The sequence below is a fragment of the Selaginella moellendorffii genome, unplaced genomic scaffold, assembly GCF_000143415.4.
Source record: "Selaginella moellendorffii unplaced genomic scaffold, v1.0 SELMOscaffold_118, whole genome shotgun sequence".
Classification (NCBI taxonomy): Eukaryota; Viridiplantae; Streptophyta; class Lycopodiopsida; order Selaginellales; family Selaginellaceae; genus Selaginella; species Selaginella moellendorffii.
The window spans coordinates 84,106-99,297 of record NW_003314379.1 but is presented as its reverse complement, the minus strand read 5'-3'; the positions used below and the strand labels follow the sequence as shown (position 1 = coordinate 99,297).

The 15,192-nt window shown below is 52.2% G+C and overlaps 6 protein-coding genes across 6 annotated transcripts; 2 read left to right on the top strand and 4 right to left on the bottom strand.

Annotated features, from left to right (window-relative positions):
- Positions 1–2: 2 nt before the first annotated feature.
- LOC9639439 (dirigent protein 2) lies at positions 3–825 on the bottom strand. The gene has a single exon (XM_002991252.2). The coding sequence runs from the start codon at positions 670–672 to the stop codon at positions 88–90; it is 585 nt and encodes a 194-aa protein (XP_002991298.2). The 5' UTR covers positions 673–825; the 3' UTR covers positions 3–87.
- On the top strand, positions 815–2,273 carry LOC9639412 (uncharacterized protein C594.04c). The gene is made up of 3 exons (XM_002991278.2): positions 815–1,105; positions 1,169–1,432; positions 1,486–2,273. The coding sequence occupies exons 1-3, from the start codon at positions 839–841 to the stop codon at positions 1,951–1,953; spliced, it is 999 nt and encodes a 332-aa protein (XP_002991324.2). The 5' UTR covers positions 815–838; the 3' UTR covers positions 1,954–2,273.
- Positions 2,274–2,446: 173 nt separating this feature from the next.
- LOC9639411 (K(+) efflux antiporter 2, chloroplastic) lies at positions 2,447–7,133 on the bottom strand. Its single transcript, XM_002991251.2, has 20 exons — positions 5,588–7,133; positions 5,373–5,526; positions 5,228–5,318; positions 5,010–5,146; positions 4,888–4,947; positions 4,720–4,839; positions 4,599–4,667; positions 4,480–4,545; positions 4,341–4,430; positions 4,175–4,279; positions 3,997–4,125; positions 3,726–3,935; positions 3,524–3,673; positions 3,417–3,470; positions 3,302–3,360; positions 3,188–3,254; positions 2,953–3,129; positions 2,837–2,893; positions 2,704–2,778; positions 2,447–2,648 (listed from the first exon to the last, which is right to left on the bottom strand). The coding sequence occupies exons 1-20, from the start codon at positions 7,075–7,077 to the stop codon at positions 2,508–2,510; spliced, it is 3,501 nt and encodes a 1,166-aa protein (XP_002991297.2). The 5' UTR covers positions 7,078–7,133; the 3' UTR covers positions 2,447–2,507.
- Positions 7,134–8,372: 1,239 nt separating this feature from the next.
- Positions 8,373–10,118, bottom strand: LOC9639410. Its single transcript, XM_024665049.1, has 2 exons — positions 8,730–10,118; positions 8,373–8,676 (listed from the first exon to the last, which is right to left on the bottom strand). Exons 1-2 carry the CDS (start codon positions 9,969–9,971, stop codon positions 8,452–8,454), a joined length of 1,467 nt encoding a protein of 488 aa, XP_024520817.1. The 5' UTR covers positions 9,972–10,118; the 3' UTR covers positions 8,373–8,451.
- A 760-nt stretch (positions 10,119–10,878) lies between these two features.
- LOC9639438 (pentatricopeptide repeat-containing protein At4g02750) lies at positions 10,879–13,064 on the bottom strand. The gene is made up of 2 exons (XM_024665060.1): positions 11,125–13,064; positions 10,879–10,996 (listed from the first exon to the last, which is right to left on the bottom strand). The coding sequence occupies exons 1-2, from the start codon at positions 13,062–13,064 to the stop codon at positions 10,879–10,881; spliced, it is 2,058 nt and encodes a 685-aa protein (XP_024520828.1).
- Positions 13,065–13,092: 28 nt separating this feature from the next.
- On the top strand, positions 13,093–15,178 carry LOC9639409 (transcription factor 25). The gene is made up of 4 exons (XM_002991277.2): positions 13,093–13,253; positions 13,309–13,799; positions 13,859–14,761; positions 14,819–15,178. The coding sequence occupies exons 1-4, from the start codon at positions 13,113–13,115 to the stop codon at positions 15,036–15,038; spliced, it is 1,755 nt and encodes a 584-aa protein (XP_002991323.2). The 5' UTR covers positions 13,093–13,112; the 3' UTR covers positions 15,039–15,178.
- The last annotated feature ends 14 nt before the right edge of the window (positions 15,179–15,192 follow it).

Below are 15,192 nucleotides of genomic sequence, written 5' to 3'. Positions count from 1 at the left end.
ACTACTTGGAGACGAAGCATATTCCAATCTCTCCAATCCAAACAAGTTTATAGAATATTTGAGGATGATGATCCAAAGAGGATGCCGTTATTCGTAGCGGAGGAAGGAGATGAAGCAATCGAAGCTAAGCACGACGTACAATCCCAGATCCACGGGCGTGCTGACGATCGCATAGCCCGTGATCCCCCGGAAATCCCCAGTGCCGGCGATGATTGGGAGCTCCCTGGTGGGCTCGAGCGCCTTGTACGAGCCGTGGAAGACGATCGTCCCATTGTATTGTGGGTTCTCCAGATACGCCGAGAAGGAGACGAGCAAGTGGAAATTGGATCGCGACTCCACCAAGTACATCCCCTGCCCTCTTCCCACAACCTTGGAAGTGTTGGAAGTGGTCTCGGTGATGGGATCGTCGATGACGAAGACGGTCCCAAAGGCGTAGCGCGTGAGATTGCCGCCCTCCGCCGCCACCTCCACGCCAGTGTTGTTGGCGATGAGCTGCCGGTCTTGCATGAAGAACTGGAGGCGCCGCGGGACCTTGCTCGAGGCAGCGGTTACTCCAGGAAGATTTAGTGCCAGGAAGCTCATTGCCAGTGCCAGGATCGCTGCTGCTGCTGCCATGGCTCCTGGACTACTCCAAGAGGAAGAAGAAGAAGAAGAAGAAGAAGAAGATGCCATTGAGGTGAGCAAACTTGCAGTGATTCCACTCGCTCTTTGATACTCACGAGAAGTCAAAGCTCACGGGGAGAAAGAGAATTGAGGAGAAAGGAAGGGATGGCCTCAAACTCGCTGGTTGAAACGTTTTAAACTGTACTGGCGCTGGGATAATGGCAAGAGCTTGTCCATGGTTTTTAAAGTCGAGCCTTTTACCCTAGCTATGGGGGGAAATTCGGGCGTGGCGTCACTCGTCCTACTTCCCACCATCGTCGCGTACGCCTGGATTCTCTATGGATGCCCACCGCCGCTGCCATCGCCATCGCCACCAGTGGCAAGGAAGTCACTGTGTGTGTGGAGCGCGGCAGCCCATCCTTTGCTACTTCTCAATGCTTTCTTCTTTATCAATGTCAATGTGGTGTTTTGGATCATTAGCCTCGTCCAAGGGAGCACTTGGGTAAGTTAGCCACCGTTCATCCGTTCGATCCACTCTCATTCTCCTTGTCTTGTTTGGATCTAGCTCATCGACCCATACTGGGCTTTCCTGCCGGTCTTGATCACGCATTTCCTGGCGGCGCATCCCTCCGCCAAGTCCGACCCGGTGAGATCGCGAGTAGTCACCGCGCTCGTCTGGGTGTGGAGCGCCAGGATCACGCACTCGTACTTCCGGCGGGAGGATTGGAAGCTGGGAGCTCGGGAGGATTGGAGGTTTGCGCAAATGCGCGAGCGATTCGGCCGTCACTGGTGGTGGATTTCCTTCTTTGCAGTCTACGTCTCGCAACAGGTACTGTAACTCCTTTAGCGCTGTTCTTTCTGACGCCACCTTTCTCTGCGAAGCTTTTGCTGGTGGGCGTTTGCCTTCCCGTCTATGCCGTCTTCCAAAGCCAGCTTCCATGGCACCACCTTATCGACACCACCATCGCCATGCTCTGCGTTGCGGGGATTTCCATCGCCTGCATTGCCGACACCCAGCTCCACAGCTTCGTGAGCAACAACAAGCTCCGGAGAGAGCGCGGGGCGCAGCCAGTCGCGGTTCTGGACGAGGGTCTGTGGCACTACTCCCGGCATCCAAACTACTTCGGCGAGCAGCTATGGTGGTGGGGGCTGGCGATGTTTGGCTCGAGGCTGGGCTTCTCTTGGACGATGCTGGGGGCCCTGATCAACAGTGCTTGCCTCGCCTGCGTCACGGTCATGGTCGAGAGGAGAATGCTGGCGAAAGAGTCGAGAGCGGCAGCTTACAGGAGTTACCAGAGACAAACGTCGGTGTCGATTCCATGGCCCAAGCTTTCCAGGTTTACAGATTGATGGATCACGATGGATGACCTACTTGTCAACAGTATACCACGTAGTATACTTCTTCTTTCCAGGAGGGTGTTGCGAAAGGACGAGCATGACTTGTTTCACTTCGATTATAAATGTCCAATTCAACAGCGACCAGCGACTACTCGTGTCTCGATCCACGATCTCGAGCCAATTTTGACACGACTTCGCCGGACTTTGATCACCATGAGGCGAGCTTTGACAAGGTCCGAGATGTGATGATCTCTCCTCTAATTGACGCTCCACCAAAGGGAAGATAAAAATGTTGTTCATCTGACATAAAAAAGGAAGGAAAGTGAGTTGCACGTCTTTGTCGACTGCTTGTTGTCGCTTTTGCACCGCCATCGCCATCTTCGCCTACGCGTTATGAAGTCATGGTGTTTGATCGCGCCTCGAATTCGCTCTGGGTTTAAACTGCGAATTTTCTCCAACAACGGCCCCAGTGACGATTGATTTGTCCCCGCGAACAAACGCTTTCTAAAGCTCAAGAGAAATATCGGAGGCCATCGCTTTCCATCAATTACGTATTAACAACCAACTCAAGGAACTGCGATGACACCTTCGAACCTACGGTCTGGGGAGCCATCGTCTTCACTCTTGCCTGCACTGCTTTGCTTTGGTTTCGCTCCAACGTTTTGGGAGAAGCCATAGCCAAGAGATGTACCACTTTTCTTGGTAAGCTGCACGCGCACAGAAAGACAAGAAGTGAAAAAGAATACGCACTGGAAATGGTACCTCTGTCAGCTCTGCAAGATGTCTTGATCGAAACTCGTTTATAGTGGAGGCTATTTCAGATGCGGGAAGTTTTGCCTAGATATATACAACAATGCAAAAAAACATGAGACAACATCAAGTGTAGGCTGATTACCTCGGCAAGTACTGCTGCCGCCAACTGCAGGCTCGGTTCCAACGTCTCGGGAACAACCTGTAATGCCAACCAAAACCCAAGGTGACTTTTTGCGTAGAAGGGCCAAAGCGACTTACAGCGGTTGCTCCTGCTTTCTCCAGGTTGATGCCGTGATCGACGTCGTGAGCACGCACATAAGTCTTGACTTTGGGAAAATATTTGCTCAGAGCCCACACAGCCCTGTAGTTTGCTCCGGGGGTGTCGAGAGTGATCACCGCAGCAGCTGCCCTGTCGGCACCGAGCTTGTGTAGCACCTGAAAAGCAACGCTTTGTGGAAAGAACAAACAGCAGAGTGCTGGAAACAAAACAAACCTCTTTACTTCCGGCGTCTCCAAAGTAAACAGGGAGATCGAGAGCTCGGCCCATGCTTACACGCTCACTGCACACGACGATTTAAAAACCGGCTCTTAGAAAACAAGCACCAACCTTCGGACATCAAGCGCAACGAAGGGAATCAGTCGCTCCGACAGCATTTGCGAGATGATCTGCACAATGCGACAAACGTTCTAGTGATTCTGTGAAGGTTCACAGCGAAACGCACCTGGCCGACTCGACCAAATCCACAAACTATCATGTGGCCTTCTAGATCATCCGTCTGCATGCGGACGTACGTGTATTGGGCTCTTTCGAGTTAAACATGAGAAATACCTCGTTCTCTGCAGGTAGCAGGCTTCGGACGTCCTGCTGGTCGAACTTTGTTGAGATTATTTGTCCGGCCGCAGCAAGCCAAGGAGTTAATGCCATGGACAAGCCAACAATCAGGAACATGAGGGAAGATAGCTGTTGGCTCATGATTCCCTGCACGGCATTTGCAAAGCCAAGTTAAAGCTGATAACTTGAAGCTGCGTACCTGGTTCACTGCTTCGCCGAAGGCAACAAAAGCAAACTCCCCGCCAGGAGCAAGTAAAAGACCAGTACGAAGTGCTGCTACACTAGAAAGACCAAACTGACGACCCAGACAAGCTATCAACATGGCTTTGCCAACAATCAGCAAAGCCAATGACCCCAGGATGATGTTGGACTTGGCTAAAAACAGCTGCGGATCTATAGACATCCCAACCTGCAGGTGTTACGCCAGATAATGAGCTCGGAAGATATTGTTTTTAGAGGAAACCACTTACTGTCATAAAGAAAAGTCCCAGAAGAAGACCCCGATATGGTGCAATATCGGATTCAACTTGCAGAGCGAACTCGGTTTCTGACAAAAGGAGTCCAGCAAGAAACGCGCCAAGGGCCATAGAAAGCCCGGCCTGCACAAAGCAAATTACTCAGCTAACCAAAACGGAAGTTTTCAGGTACCCTGGCAGTGAGAACGCTAGTTCCAAGAACAACGAGCAGAGTGTTTGCCGCAAATATTTCGGCATTGTGATTTTCAGCCATACTCCGGTATATAGGACGAAGAAGCTGCAATTAGCACAGATTAAGTTCGTCCCTCGATTTTACGTATTTTAGCAAAAGTACTAACCAGTCTACCACCCGCAATTATCCCACTGATGGCAATCACTCCTTTCACAGCCGCTATTCCAAGAGCTTCGGCAATCGCGTTGAGTCCAGCCTAGATCGCATCAACATAAGACAGGCACCAAGTCGGATTCACGACTTACCCCGCCTCTTGACGAATTTGGTGACAGGAGAGGTATCAGAATGAGAAGAACTACGACTGCCAGATCCTGAAACCGATTGGAAGTTAAGTTAATCGAATAGAAGAAAACTTTGACCTCACCTGAAAGAGTAAAACTGAAAATGCCGAACGGCCATGACGAGATGTGCTTTCACCACGCTCTTGGAGCACCTGAAAAAGACAAAGATTACTCTATCGCTTAGAAGAAATATCCTTCACGTACCTGCAGGACGACGGCCGTGGACGAGAGCGCCAATCCATTGCCGATTACAATAGCAGCAGGAAGTGTAAGTCCTGAGACGTAGTACGCAAACAAGCCAGACGCTAGTGCCGTAGCCAAGACCTGTAGTAAAAAGTTAGAATAAGAAAAGACAAGTGGGGAATGACGCACCTGACTCGATCCAAAGCCAAAGACATATTTTCTCATCGAGCTTAGTCTTTCCACTGAAAGCTATAAAACAACGACCAAAAAGTACACGTTAAGTGGTATTGAGGAAGAAAATGCAGCAATACCTCGAGGCCAATGTTAAAAAGTAGAAAGACGACGCCAAATTCAGCAATAGCTTTGGTTCCGTGTACGTTTCGGATTATATGGAGCGAGTGCGGACCAATTAGCACCCCAGCGGCCAAATACCCGAGGACAGGACTTCCTGTAACACTTAACAGTAAGAAGACATCCGAGAGAGTCAGGAGCAGTTGATTTTCTTGTCATTGTAAAACGCATGTTCTACCTCCAGGAATCTTTTGAAAAACGGGAACAAAGACCACGCTGGCCAAGAGCAGCCACAAAACATCAAAGAGAGAGGCCTCCTCTTCGTTGACCTGCACATCATGCAATACAAACATTAAAGACCACGCATGCACTTCGACCCATACCTCTTGCTTTGACAATTTGTCAATCACGACCTTGATCCTGGAGGGTAACTTGTCTAGTTTTTGCAAGAGAGGTTTAGCACTTGTGGCGACATAAGCCTCAGAAGAATGAATAAGCTGGCTAGCTTTTTCTGCTCTGCCAGCGACAAAAACCGCTCTGGCAAAGAAAAACGTGTTAAAAAGCTAGAAAACAATTGAATGGTAATCAAAGTACGTACCCACCAAGGAGAAGTACTCCACCAATGGCAACTTTAAGAATATTTTGTCTGACCGATAGCAATAACCCTGAGAAGAGTGAGGACGGCGAGAACTCTTCCGCTTCGTCGGACGAAAAGAAGGACGCTGGAAAAAACCGAGAAGATTTCTTGGTAAAAGACTTGAGATTCCCGACCTCGGCTGCTTTCGTGTCTGATTTCTGTGAGAAAAGCCCGACTGGAACCCCTGGTAGTTCTGCCTCGGACTTCTCCATATTCGTCTTGGATTTAACGGGAATAAACGGCTCTTTGTCCTTGATCTCCACTTTAACGAGCTCCTCCACTATACGCTCTGTTTCGGTGGTGGACTCTACCATCTGATCAGCAATCAAGCCATTTTTCTCGACGGTGGCAGTGGTGGTGGTGGTGGTGGTCGAGGTCGTGGTAGCGGCCGTGGTAGTAACAGTGGCGGCAGGAGGTGTTTCAGCCTTTTGTAGAGCAATCTCTGCATCGTTGAGACGCTGTGCTGCCTCGAGTTCCACCGCCACGGCTTGCTCCGCCAGCGACATCGCCTTGGCAACATCGTCCTCGGCAGCGAGTGCCACGGCTTTGGCTGCGTCGGCAAGTTTCTCTAGGCGATCAAGCTCGGTCTGGAGCTCCGGATAAGCGTTCTCCATTCGAGACACCTCGAGCTGGCAGTTTCGAAACGCTTCCTCGGACTTTTGGAGCTCCAACCACGCAGACTCCAGAAGAGCTTGCTGTTCCTTCACTTGCTCGGACGGACCTTCAGCCGTTTCCTCGGCTCTCGTTCTCGCGGCATCCAGCTCTTGCTCCACCATCTTGATGTTCCTCTTGGCAGCCGATAGCACCACGCTTTCTTTCTCCACGGCTTCTCTGGCCGCGGCCTCTTGAGCGTGGAGTTTGTCGATGGCGGTTCTGGCATTGGCAGCTGCAGTGGAGATGTTGGTAGCCTCATCGCCCAGCGCAATGGCTCGCTCGGCAAATCTCTGTGCTTCGCCTTCGAGCTCCCTGCTGTGCAACCTCGCGCGCTCCAGCTCCGAATGAGCGATTCTCGCCACCTCTTTGAGGTACGCAAGCTGCACGTCCTTGTCCACCACTCCCTGCTGCTGCTGCTGCTGTCCTCGTCCACCTCCGCCATCGTCGCCATCCCGGCCACCAACGTCGCCATCTCCGCCAAAAGCCGCGGACAAGCCATCGCCTCCATCGCCTCCAACAGCGCCGCCATTGTCTTGGTCGCTGCGTAGCAGCGCGGATTGGTTGCCGTTGCTGGAGCAATCGAGCGATGAATGCTGGCGAGGATTGAGACGACGGCGATGGATGAGCGCTAGCTGACCCACTAGAAGGGCTCCAAGGCGGCCCCTCCTTCGTCTACTGCTACTACTGACGCTAGTGATGCTCTTCCTTCTCCAGCCACGACATGGAGCTGCGATTCTCCAATCCAATGCCAATTGTACCTGGCGGGGCGACGCTACCAGGTCGCAGGAGAGAAGCATCAGGCCGATCGCTCGCTCGCTCCAGGAAGCCCTAAACCTCCTTTTAACACATTGGATTATAGAAACCCTAATCCATTGGATGGATCAGGCATGGGTGTTGTTGGCCGTCCCTGGCCTGGCTGTAGCATTCCTGGGAGCGCTTCTCGTGAGCTATAGAGACAACGTAGAAGATCAAGCAGTGTCTGTCATCCCACTGCTGATTGGCTGCTTCGGAGCTTAAGGATTTCTTGGAAAACTTGGTAACTCACGACTTCCTTCACTACCGGAGGTGAGAACCATCCAAGATGTTCGATTGACTTGAGTGATTGTTACACTTAGGAGCGGCACCGAGCTCCAGAGGCGGTACGTACGCACGTATGGAGCTTGCTTATTCTTTCGATACTTTTGGTACCACTTCCAAGCTCACGAGAGAACTGATGTGAAGAACTACTTCGCGACGTCCAAGCTTCTGAGGGAAGTCAGGAACGCGTTCTCCACTAATGTGGTGTCTTTCATCTCTTTGTATGGCAGCATCATGACATACAAGGAGTTCTTGGAGGACAATTCCAGCGAGCTTTCCACTCAGGTATAAAATCGAGGTTTTGTGATCCTAAAAGTTCTTACAGCTTTCAATCTTTTCACAGATCAATCATGTCCAAGGTTGGTTCCTGGCTCTGTGCTATCTTCTCAGCTAGCCTCAGGGAAGCCCAGGCCGTGGCGAGGTCATGAAGCGGGTGCTCTACATCCAGAATGCGATGAGAGATCTGTGTTCAAACCTTGATCCCAGCAAAGTCTACCACTTCTCAAACCCAGATTTGCTTCCAAGCGGTGAGAAGATCGCACAAGCAATGGCAAACGTCAACAAGCCCGTGGGAGCGCTCGAACGCGTCCGAGTAAGCAAGGACGACATCAAGGCAACTTTGGGCTGTGATGTTCCCAAGGATCTTGAATGCTGACTGAGATAGCATTTCCTCTTAAGTTGACTTCCGTGTTTTGATCAAAATCAAAGTGAACTTACATTTCCTTCCGGTGCACCACAGCCGCACTGTGTAGCCAGATCAAACACCAAAAGATGTACCTTGAAGGAACTTGCGGTAGCGCTGCTCCTCATGTAAGCTCCCACAGAAAATCTATGTCGTCGCTCTCCGAAAAATCATCCGAAAGATTAAGATTCCTTAAAACCAACCAGTTAACTATGGTGATTGATGTTCTACCTAGCACCCCGCATGGAGCTTACGGATTCTTTCGATACTTTTGGTAGCTCTGATCAGAAAAACTCCTTCGCGATGTCCTACTGTCCTAAAAGCTTTTGGTGATTTAATAAAGTAGCATTTAATCTCTTATTTACTTTTATTCATTCATTCACATATCCCCCCCAAGAAGCATGAGACGCTCTTAATCTTCCTTGCGATAAAAGCCATTGGCCAAACTCAAAGGAACGTCTCTTTCCGATTCACCGTCACTTAAAATTGCATGGATGTTGAATGCCGACACACCATCAAAGACCCCATCAATATGGTTCTCAGATGGTCGATCAATCCCGTTGGCACCCCTCTCCCTGCTTGTATAAGTGAAGGGGACACGCATCCTTGCAGTGCTCGCGAACACGGTGGCTTTGGCCTACATTAAGATAATCCATTAGTATAACGAGCCAATTTAAACTTGAAACGTACCGTCATTTGAGGCTGGACATTACGGACAACGTACTCTGTCTGGAATTGCACGCCTTCCTGTGCTGTTTCACCCCACTCCGTAGTAAAGCTTTGCTCAGCGCCGATCTCGATAGTAGTCTGATTTGCAGCGATCCCCGGGATGCCGGCTGTGAACTCGGTGGAAATCTTCTGGGTGATGGTGTACGAGTTTGAGAATGTCCTCTGCGTGGAAAGATTCTGGAACACAGTTACAGTCACAGTCATGTCTGCCGGCTCGTCCCGCCTATTGATCACCGAGCCCTCGCCAACCATGAGTAACCTCTGATCCATGGTGCTAGCCAACTCGAGAAGGTACTTGACGTTGAAAATCGATCGTGAGAGCGTAGCTTCGCTGATGATAAGACGCGTTGTTACATCGTTTGTGCCATTTGCACTAGCGGACAAGCAGTTAGTCCAATAGTTGGTCAGCCTCTTGCATATCCTGTTGTTGGATTTGCTCGTGAGGGCCAACATTTGGGTGCTCAGCCTTATGGGCCAGAAATGGCATCTCGAATCTCCTTCCACGGCTCCTTGGAATTCTGCCCATACCCAGGAATTGTTGTCAAGAGCCCTGTTGCGCCAATAAGCTTGTCTGTGAATGTTGTAGAATGCCAAACTGCCATCCACCATCTGAACTACCCTGTTGATGGCCTCATCCCTGGACAAATCGTTTTCCTGACCACTGAACTGGAGCCACCAGTTTTCGTTGTTCCATTCCTTGCGTACAAGCAGAAACTGGTCATTGTCTCCCTTGAACGTGATGAAACGTGGGAGGTGAATTGCATGCTCGGAACCATCGCTCACCTCAACTTGAGTGAAAGGGTCAGGCTGAGATTGCAGGGCGTTGTACCCACGGATGCTGGCGTCGTAGCGCTTGAGGTATCGATCATCAAGTGCAGACAGGAATCCCAGCCGACCTGATTCAAACCTCACGAGCTTGAAGCGGGTCCTCTTGTCGGTCGTAGCGGGTGGCTCCGTGCTACCATTCGCTCGAATCCAGTTACTAGCATCACGACTCCAAAATCTGCCGTTTGAAGCACGTACAGAGAAGGTGCCTTCGGAGTCGTCGAAATTGTATATCACCTCGTGGCATGTGAGGAAACTCCTCTGGTCAGCATCAAATGTGAGGAGCCCATCCGATTTGAGTGCCAAATACCTCCCATTCTCACCCTTGATTGTCATGTGGCGAGGCAAAGTTGCGGTTGCAGATACCGGAGTCGCCATTTTCCCTACACACAGATGAACGAGTCATCCTTTTATGGTGTGGTATCCTTTTGTAGTACCTATGGGCAACGTGAAACACGCACGACAGGACTGTAGTGTCTGTTTGTGCTACAGTCAGCTAAGATGGAATCTAGATGTTAATTTGTACTATAAGCAGCTGGCATCCTTATCTTTAATCTCCTGGATAGCAACAACGCAACAGCATGATCACTTCAACGTCTTTCTCAACCCAGTTTTAACGCTTTCACCCTTTCCTATACGTCATGGTTGGAAGGGATGGGTGATGAGTGAACAATTGAGCTGTAATGTTCCTAAGAATCTTATGCTGTTCTGAACAATGCGAAACGTGTACTTACATTTTTGGTCACTGCCAAGTGCATCTTTTGACGCGGAGGCATGAGTTTGCACCAGTGCTGGATTGCTGTGTCTGGAGCCTCAAACTTAACTCTAGCTAGCTTCCAGGATGGACCATAGCATCCCCTGTGTACTTTGTTGCAACCAGGAAAACTTTGCAAGAGCTCCTCAAATGCAGCAGGAACACTCCTAGATGAACACTCCACTCATTCACGTTTAGTGCCTGCAAAGAAAAAAAATCATTATTACCTGCAACCGCAATTACCCGACATTGCACATAAAAGGCCACAGCTCCACGCACAGCCGCAGGCTGACAATGAGCCACTAAAGATTGGGCATATCGATGGATGGCGATGGCCACAACGACCGTGAATCTCCAACCAGTCGAGGTTGCGGCCCTTGAGAAGCTTTACGTGTGATTCCTCCCACACCACCATGCTCCCTCGCAGAAGAAGATGAGCAAGGGACACTCCTCGAGGAGCTGCTGGACGGCAGAGACGTCCAAGACTGTGATGAAGATAACGCAGTAGAGGAGGTTGTGGAGAGCCATAGCTCACAGGGTGCCAGGCGTAGATGTGGAGGCAGCACAACCCGTGACACTCCGAGAGGCTGACCAAAAGCCTTCAAACTTTTGCTTTGGTGGGCCGCGCATGGAGCGTTTTCCCGAGCACCTGTAGCCAGCGAGTGAATTTCGCATTCTTACAGTAGCAAGGGAAGCGAGTGGAGCTTACCAGGAGCATTTTCTCTTGAGCTTCACAGCTCTCTCGGCGATTGTGAAAGGAGCACATAAGGTGCACACTTGCTGGGATCCAATACCGCAGCGATCTGTGCAGCTCGTTCCCCACGCGCGACGTCCTGATTGATCCGGCAACCCGCAAGAAAGCTCCCCCATGCAACGTAGCTGGGATGGAACGGAAAGGTGGCGAGGAGTTCCTCTGCCGCTACCAGCTGCCCGGAACGTCCCAGTGCGTCCACCATGCACGCGTAGTGCTCCTCCGATGGCGTGATCCCGTGATCCATCGGCATGGCAACGAAGTGGCTTCTCCCTTGCTCGACTTGGCCGAGTCGGCTGTGTGCTGCCAGAATGCTCGACATTGTCACGTCGTCTGGATCCATGCCTTGGATGTGCATTTCGCGGTAGAGCAGCAGTGCCTCGTCACCTTGCCCGTTCTGGGCATACGCCCCGATCATTGCATTCCAAGCCACCAGATCCTTCTCCGGCACAACGTTGTCGAACAAGCTCCGAGCGTGTTCCAAGCGGCCGCTCTGGACGGCGAGGTGAAAGATGAGAGTAAGAGCTACAACGTCGTGGCACGGCATTTGCTCGAGCACGGCTTTGGCTTCGGCGGTATGCCCTGCTCGGGCATACGCTGCCGCCATGGCATTCCACGAGACGTGGTTCTTGTCGGGCATGTCGCGGAAGAAGACGAGTGCGGCCTCGTCAAGGCAATTGTTGAGAGCACAAGCATGGAAGAGGGCAGTCCATGACACTACGTCTCTCTCACTCGCTGGAAGCCTGTGGAAGATTTCTCGAGCATCATCTAGCTTTCCTCGTTGTGCTAGAGAGGAGATCATCACGTTGCAGCACACAAGCGTCCACGCCGGCATGGAGCCCATGACGCGGCTGGCATCCGCGCCGTGCCGCGCGTCACGGCTCTGTGCATACCCACACACCACAGTGCTCCAGCTCACCGGGCTTCTCTCCGGCAGCGTGTCCCTCAGCAGCGCCTCGGCGGTCTCCACCTCGCCGCGCTGCACGCAGCACGACAGCATGCCATTCCACGCCACCACGTCGCGCTTGCTCATCCGGTGGAGCACACCGCCAGCCTCAGCGAGCTGGCCATTGTAGAGATAGGCGTGGCACAGAGCGTTCCAGCAGCTTAGATTCCTGGAGCTGCCAGGCATGGCATCAAAGGTGTGCTTGGCCTTCCATGCGTCGCCACCTTCACCATAGGCACTGATCACGAGGGACCATGACGCTGCGTCACGCTGTGGCATGACGCGGAACAAGGCCTCAAGACTATCCAAATCCTGGGCATAGGCTTGGAGCATGGCTGTCCACGCCACCACGTCACGCAGCGGCATCTTGTCAAACACGTCCCTCGCTGCCGCCACATTCCCGGTCCTCGCATTTGCTTGCATGGCGCAAGTCCAAGATACTAGAGTGCGCTGTGCCATGCCGTCAAAGACGCGCTTAGTACCGCCGGCGTCACCTGTCTCGGAGATCGCAAGAAGAAGGGTATTCCAGCTGATCACGTCGTGGCCAGGCATACGTTGGAACACAGTTAGAACTTCAGTCACACAATGCCCAGTGTGGGCATAGCCTGAAAGGATGGAATTCCAGGCTATGGAATTGAGCTCGGGCATGGAATCAAACATAGCTCTGGCCTCGGCGGTGAGCCCCTCTCTGCTGTATGCCGCCAGCATAAGATTCCACGACACCGCGCTGGGCTGCGGCATCCTGTCCAGGACTCCCTTTGCCTCTTGCAGGAATCCATTGTGAATGTAGGCGGTGGCGAGGATGTTCCAGGAGAAGGGATTGCGCTGGGGGATGGCGTCAAACACGCGGCGGGCCTCATCCACGCAGCCGCAGCGGCCATAGCTGTGCATGAGAGTGTTGGCGAGGTAGACATTGTGCCGCTGGCTGCTACGCAGGATCTGGGCGTGGAGCCGCGCGGCACCGGCGGCATTCCGCGCGTCGCCATACTGCCGGAGAAGCCCGGCAATGTATTCCAGCATTGCTCCATTGCGGTCAAATGAATTTAGGGCAAGTGGAGCTAGGCAGCCATGTCGGCCCGGATGCTGAGGCGGGCGCTGCGCGAGCGGGAGAGCCAAATCGACGAAGACGAGGAGCAAGATGACGCCGCTACCGCCGGCACCACCAAGGAATCAGCTGGGCCGAGCATTTTCAGCCTTCTCGCAGCTCAGGTATGGTTTCTCTCTTCCTTGCTCCTAGGTTTTAGAATTCACAGAGGAACTATAGGACGGTGAGAACGAGGAGGAAGAAGAGGTGGAACAACAGGAAGAAGCAGAAGAAGCGCCTGCGATCTCCAAGCCAGATGCCAATCTAGGAGAGAAGAACAAGAGCAAGAACAAGACGAAGAAGAAGAAGAAGAACAAGAGCAAGAAGAATGACGCATCGAGTAAACTAGAGACTGACAAGGAAGAGGGGAGCGATGAGATCTTGTCCAAGCTCTTGGAGAATGTTTCAGTCCAGCAGCAGGAGATGGATAGACGAGCGGCCGTCATCTCGGTGGATGCCAAGGACTTACGGCCCAAAGAAGAACTCAGGCTCATCTTCGGCTCCAAGGCGATCCACTCGGTGGAAAAGAGTGCTCGCCAGCGGCAGGGAAGACTCTCGGCTCCGCGTAGCGGCAGGAAATGCTTGGTTGTGCCGATGGGGAATTGGCCGAGATGGGACGGAGGTGTGTCGATGGAGCTTGTTCATGCCAAGGACGGTGTCATGACTTTCAGGTACTACGCTAGAACGAGCTATGGATTCTCTTTACGTGACGCTGTTTCTTGCTTTCCAGGTACGTGTACTCGGCAGACTACTTGGAAGTCCAGAAGGCATTCGAGGCATGCGTCTCCTCCCACGATCCCAACAAGATTGCGTCGCTGCTCCTGGCTCATCCTTACCATGCGGACTCGCTGCTCGCCTTGGCCGACGTTTACAAACACATTGGCGAGCACCAGCAAGCGGCCACCTTGCTGGAGAGGTGCCTCTACGCACTGGAATGCGCGTGGAGTCCCTTGTTTGATCCGCTGGCTGGAAAGTCCCGGCTCGACTACTCGTGCAAGGAGAACCGGCCACTCTTCTCGGCTCTCTTCAGCTACATGCAGCACCTGGGAAGGCGAGGCTGCCACCGAACAGCCATGGAGTTTTGCAAGGTGCTGCTGTCACTCGATCTAGACGATCCAACTGGTGCCAGGTTCTGCATCGACTACTACGCTTTGAGAGCGGGGCAGTACTCGTGGCTGGAGGCTTTCGTGGAGAGTTTCTACGACGACCAGTCGGTGGCTCTCCTTCCAAACTTTTCCTTCTCGCTGGCAGTTGCGCGCTACTATCTGGAGCAGAAGGAAGAGGCAGCTCCAAATGCAACCAGTGAAACAGTCCCGTCCTCGGATCTCCTGCAGCAGGCTCTGATGCTTCATCCTTCGGTGCTGAGCAAGATCGTCGCGCGAGCTCCGATTAAGGAGGATGCAGCGTGGAGCAAAGTGCTCAAGCACCGGCACTTTGCAAGGGCGACTTCCGGGGGGCCGAGCCTGGAGCACTTGATCAACATCTACATCGAGAGGAATTATCTCATCTGGAGAGTCCCGGAACTCCAGGCCTGGCTGAAAGACGCTGCAGTGGCCGTGTGTGAAGCGAGGGGTGGAGAGTCTGCGACCTGGGCTTGTGCTCGAGCGGAAGCATTCCAAGCTGACCACAACGAGTATGTCACCAGCTTTATAACTTGTTTTGCTGACTGACGATCTTTACTTGTTTTCAGGTATCAGCATCTTTCAGTATCAGAGTTCTCTGATAGAACACCCACGCTGCCTCCGGATGAAGAAGCGGGGGCTGCAGGAGGAGGACCAAATGTGGAGGTTCCTTTGGACGTTCCTTTGGTAGACCGGAACGCGTTTGCTGTTTTCGTGGAGTCCGTCTTCCCATGGATGAACTATGGGGGCGGAGCTAATGCGGGTGCCGCTGAAGAAGACAGTGATTAAACAAGAAATCTCGTGGGCAAAGAAAAACGAAAGAACAAGAAATCTAATGGAAGTACATCACAGGATGGTTCACAACCTTGCCATGGATGAATTATGGGGGGTGAAGAAGACAGTGATTAAAAGCATGAAATTGTGAAAAATACTTTTTGATGTT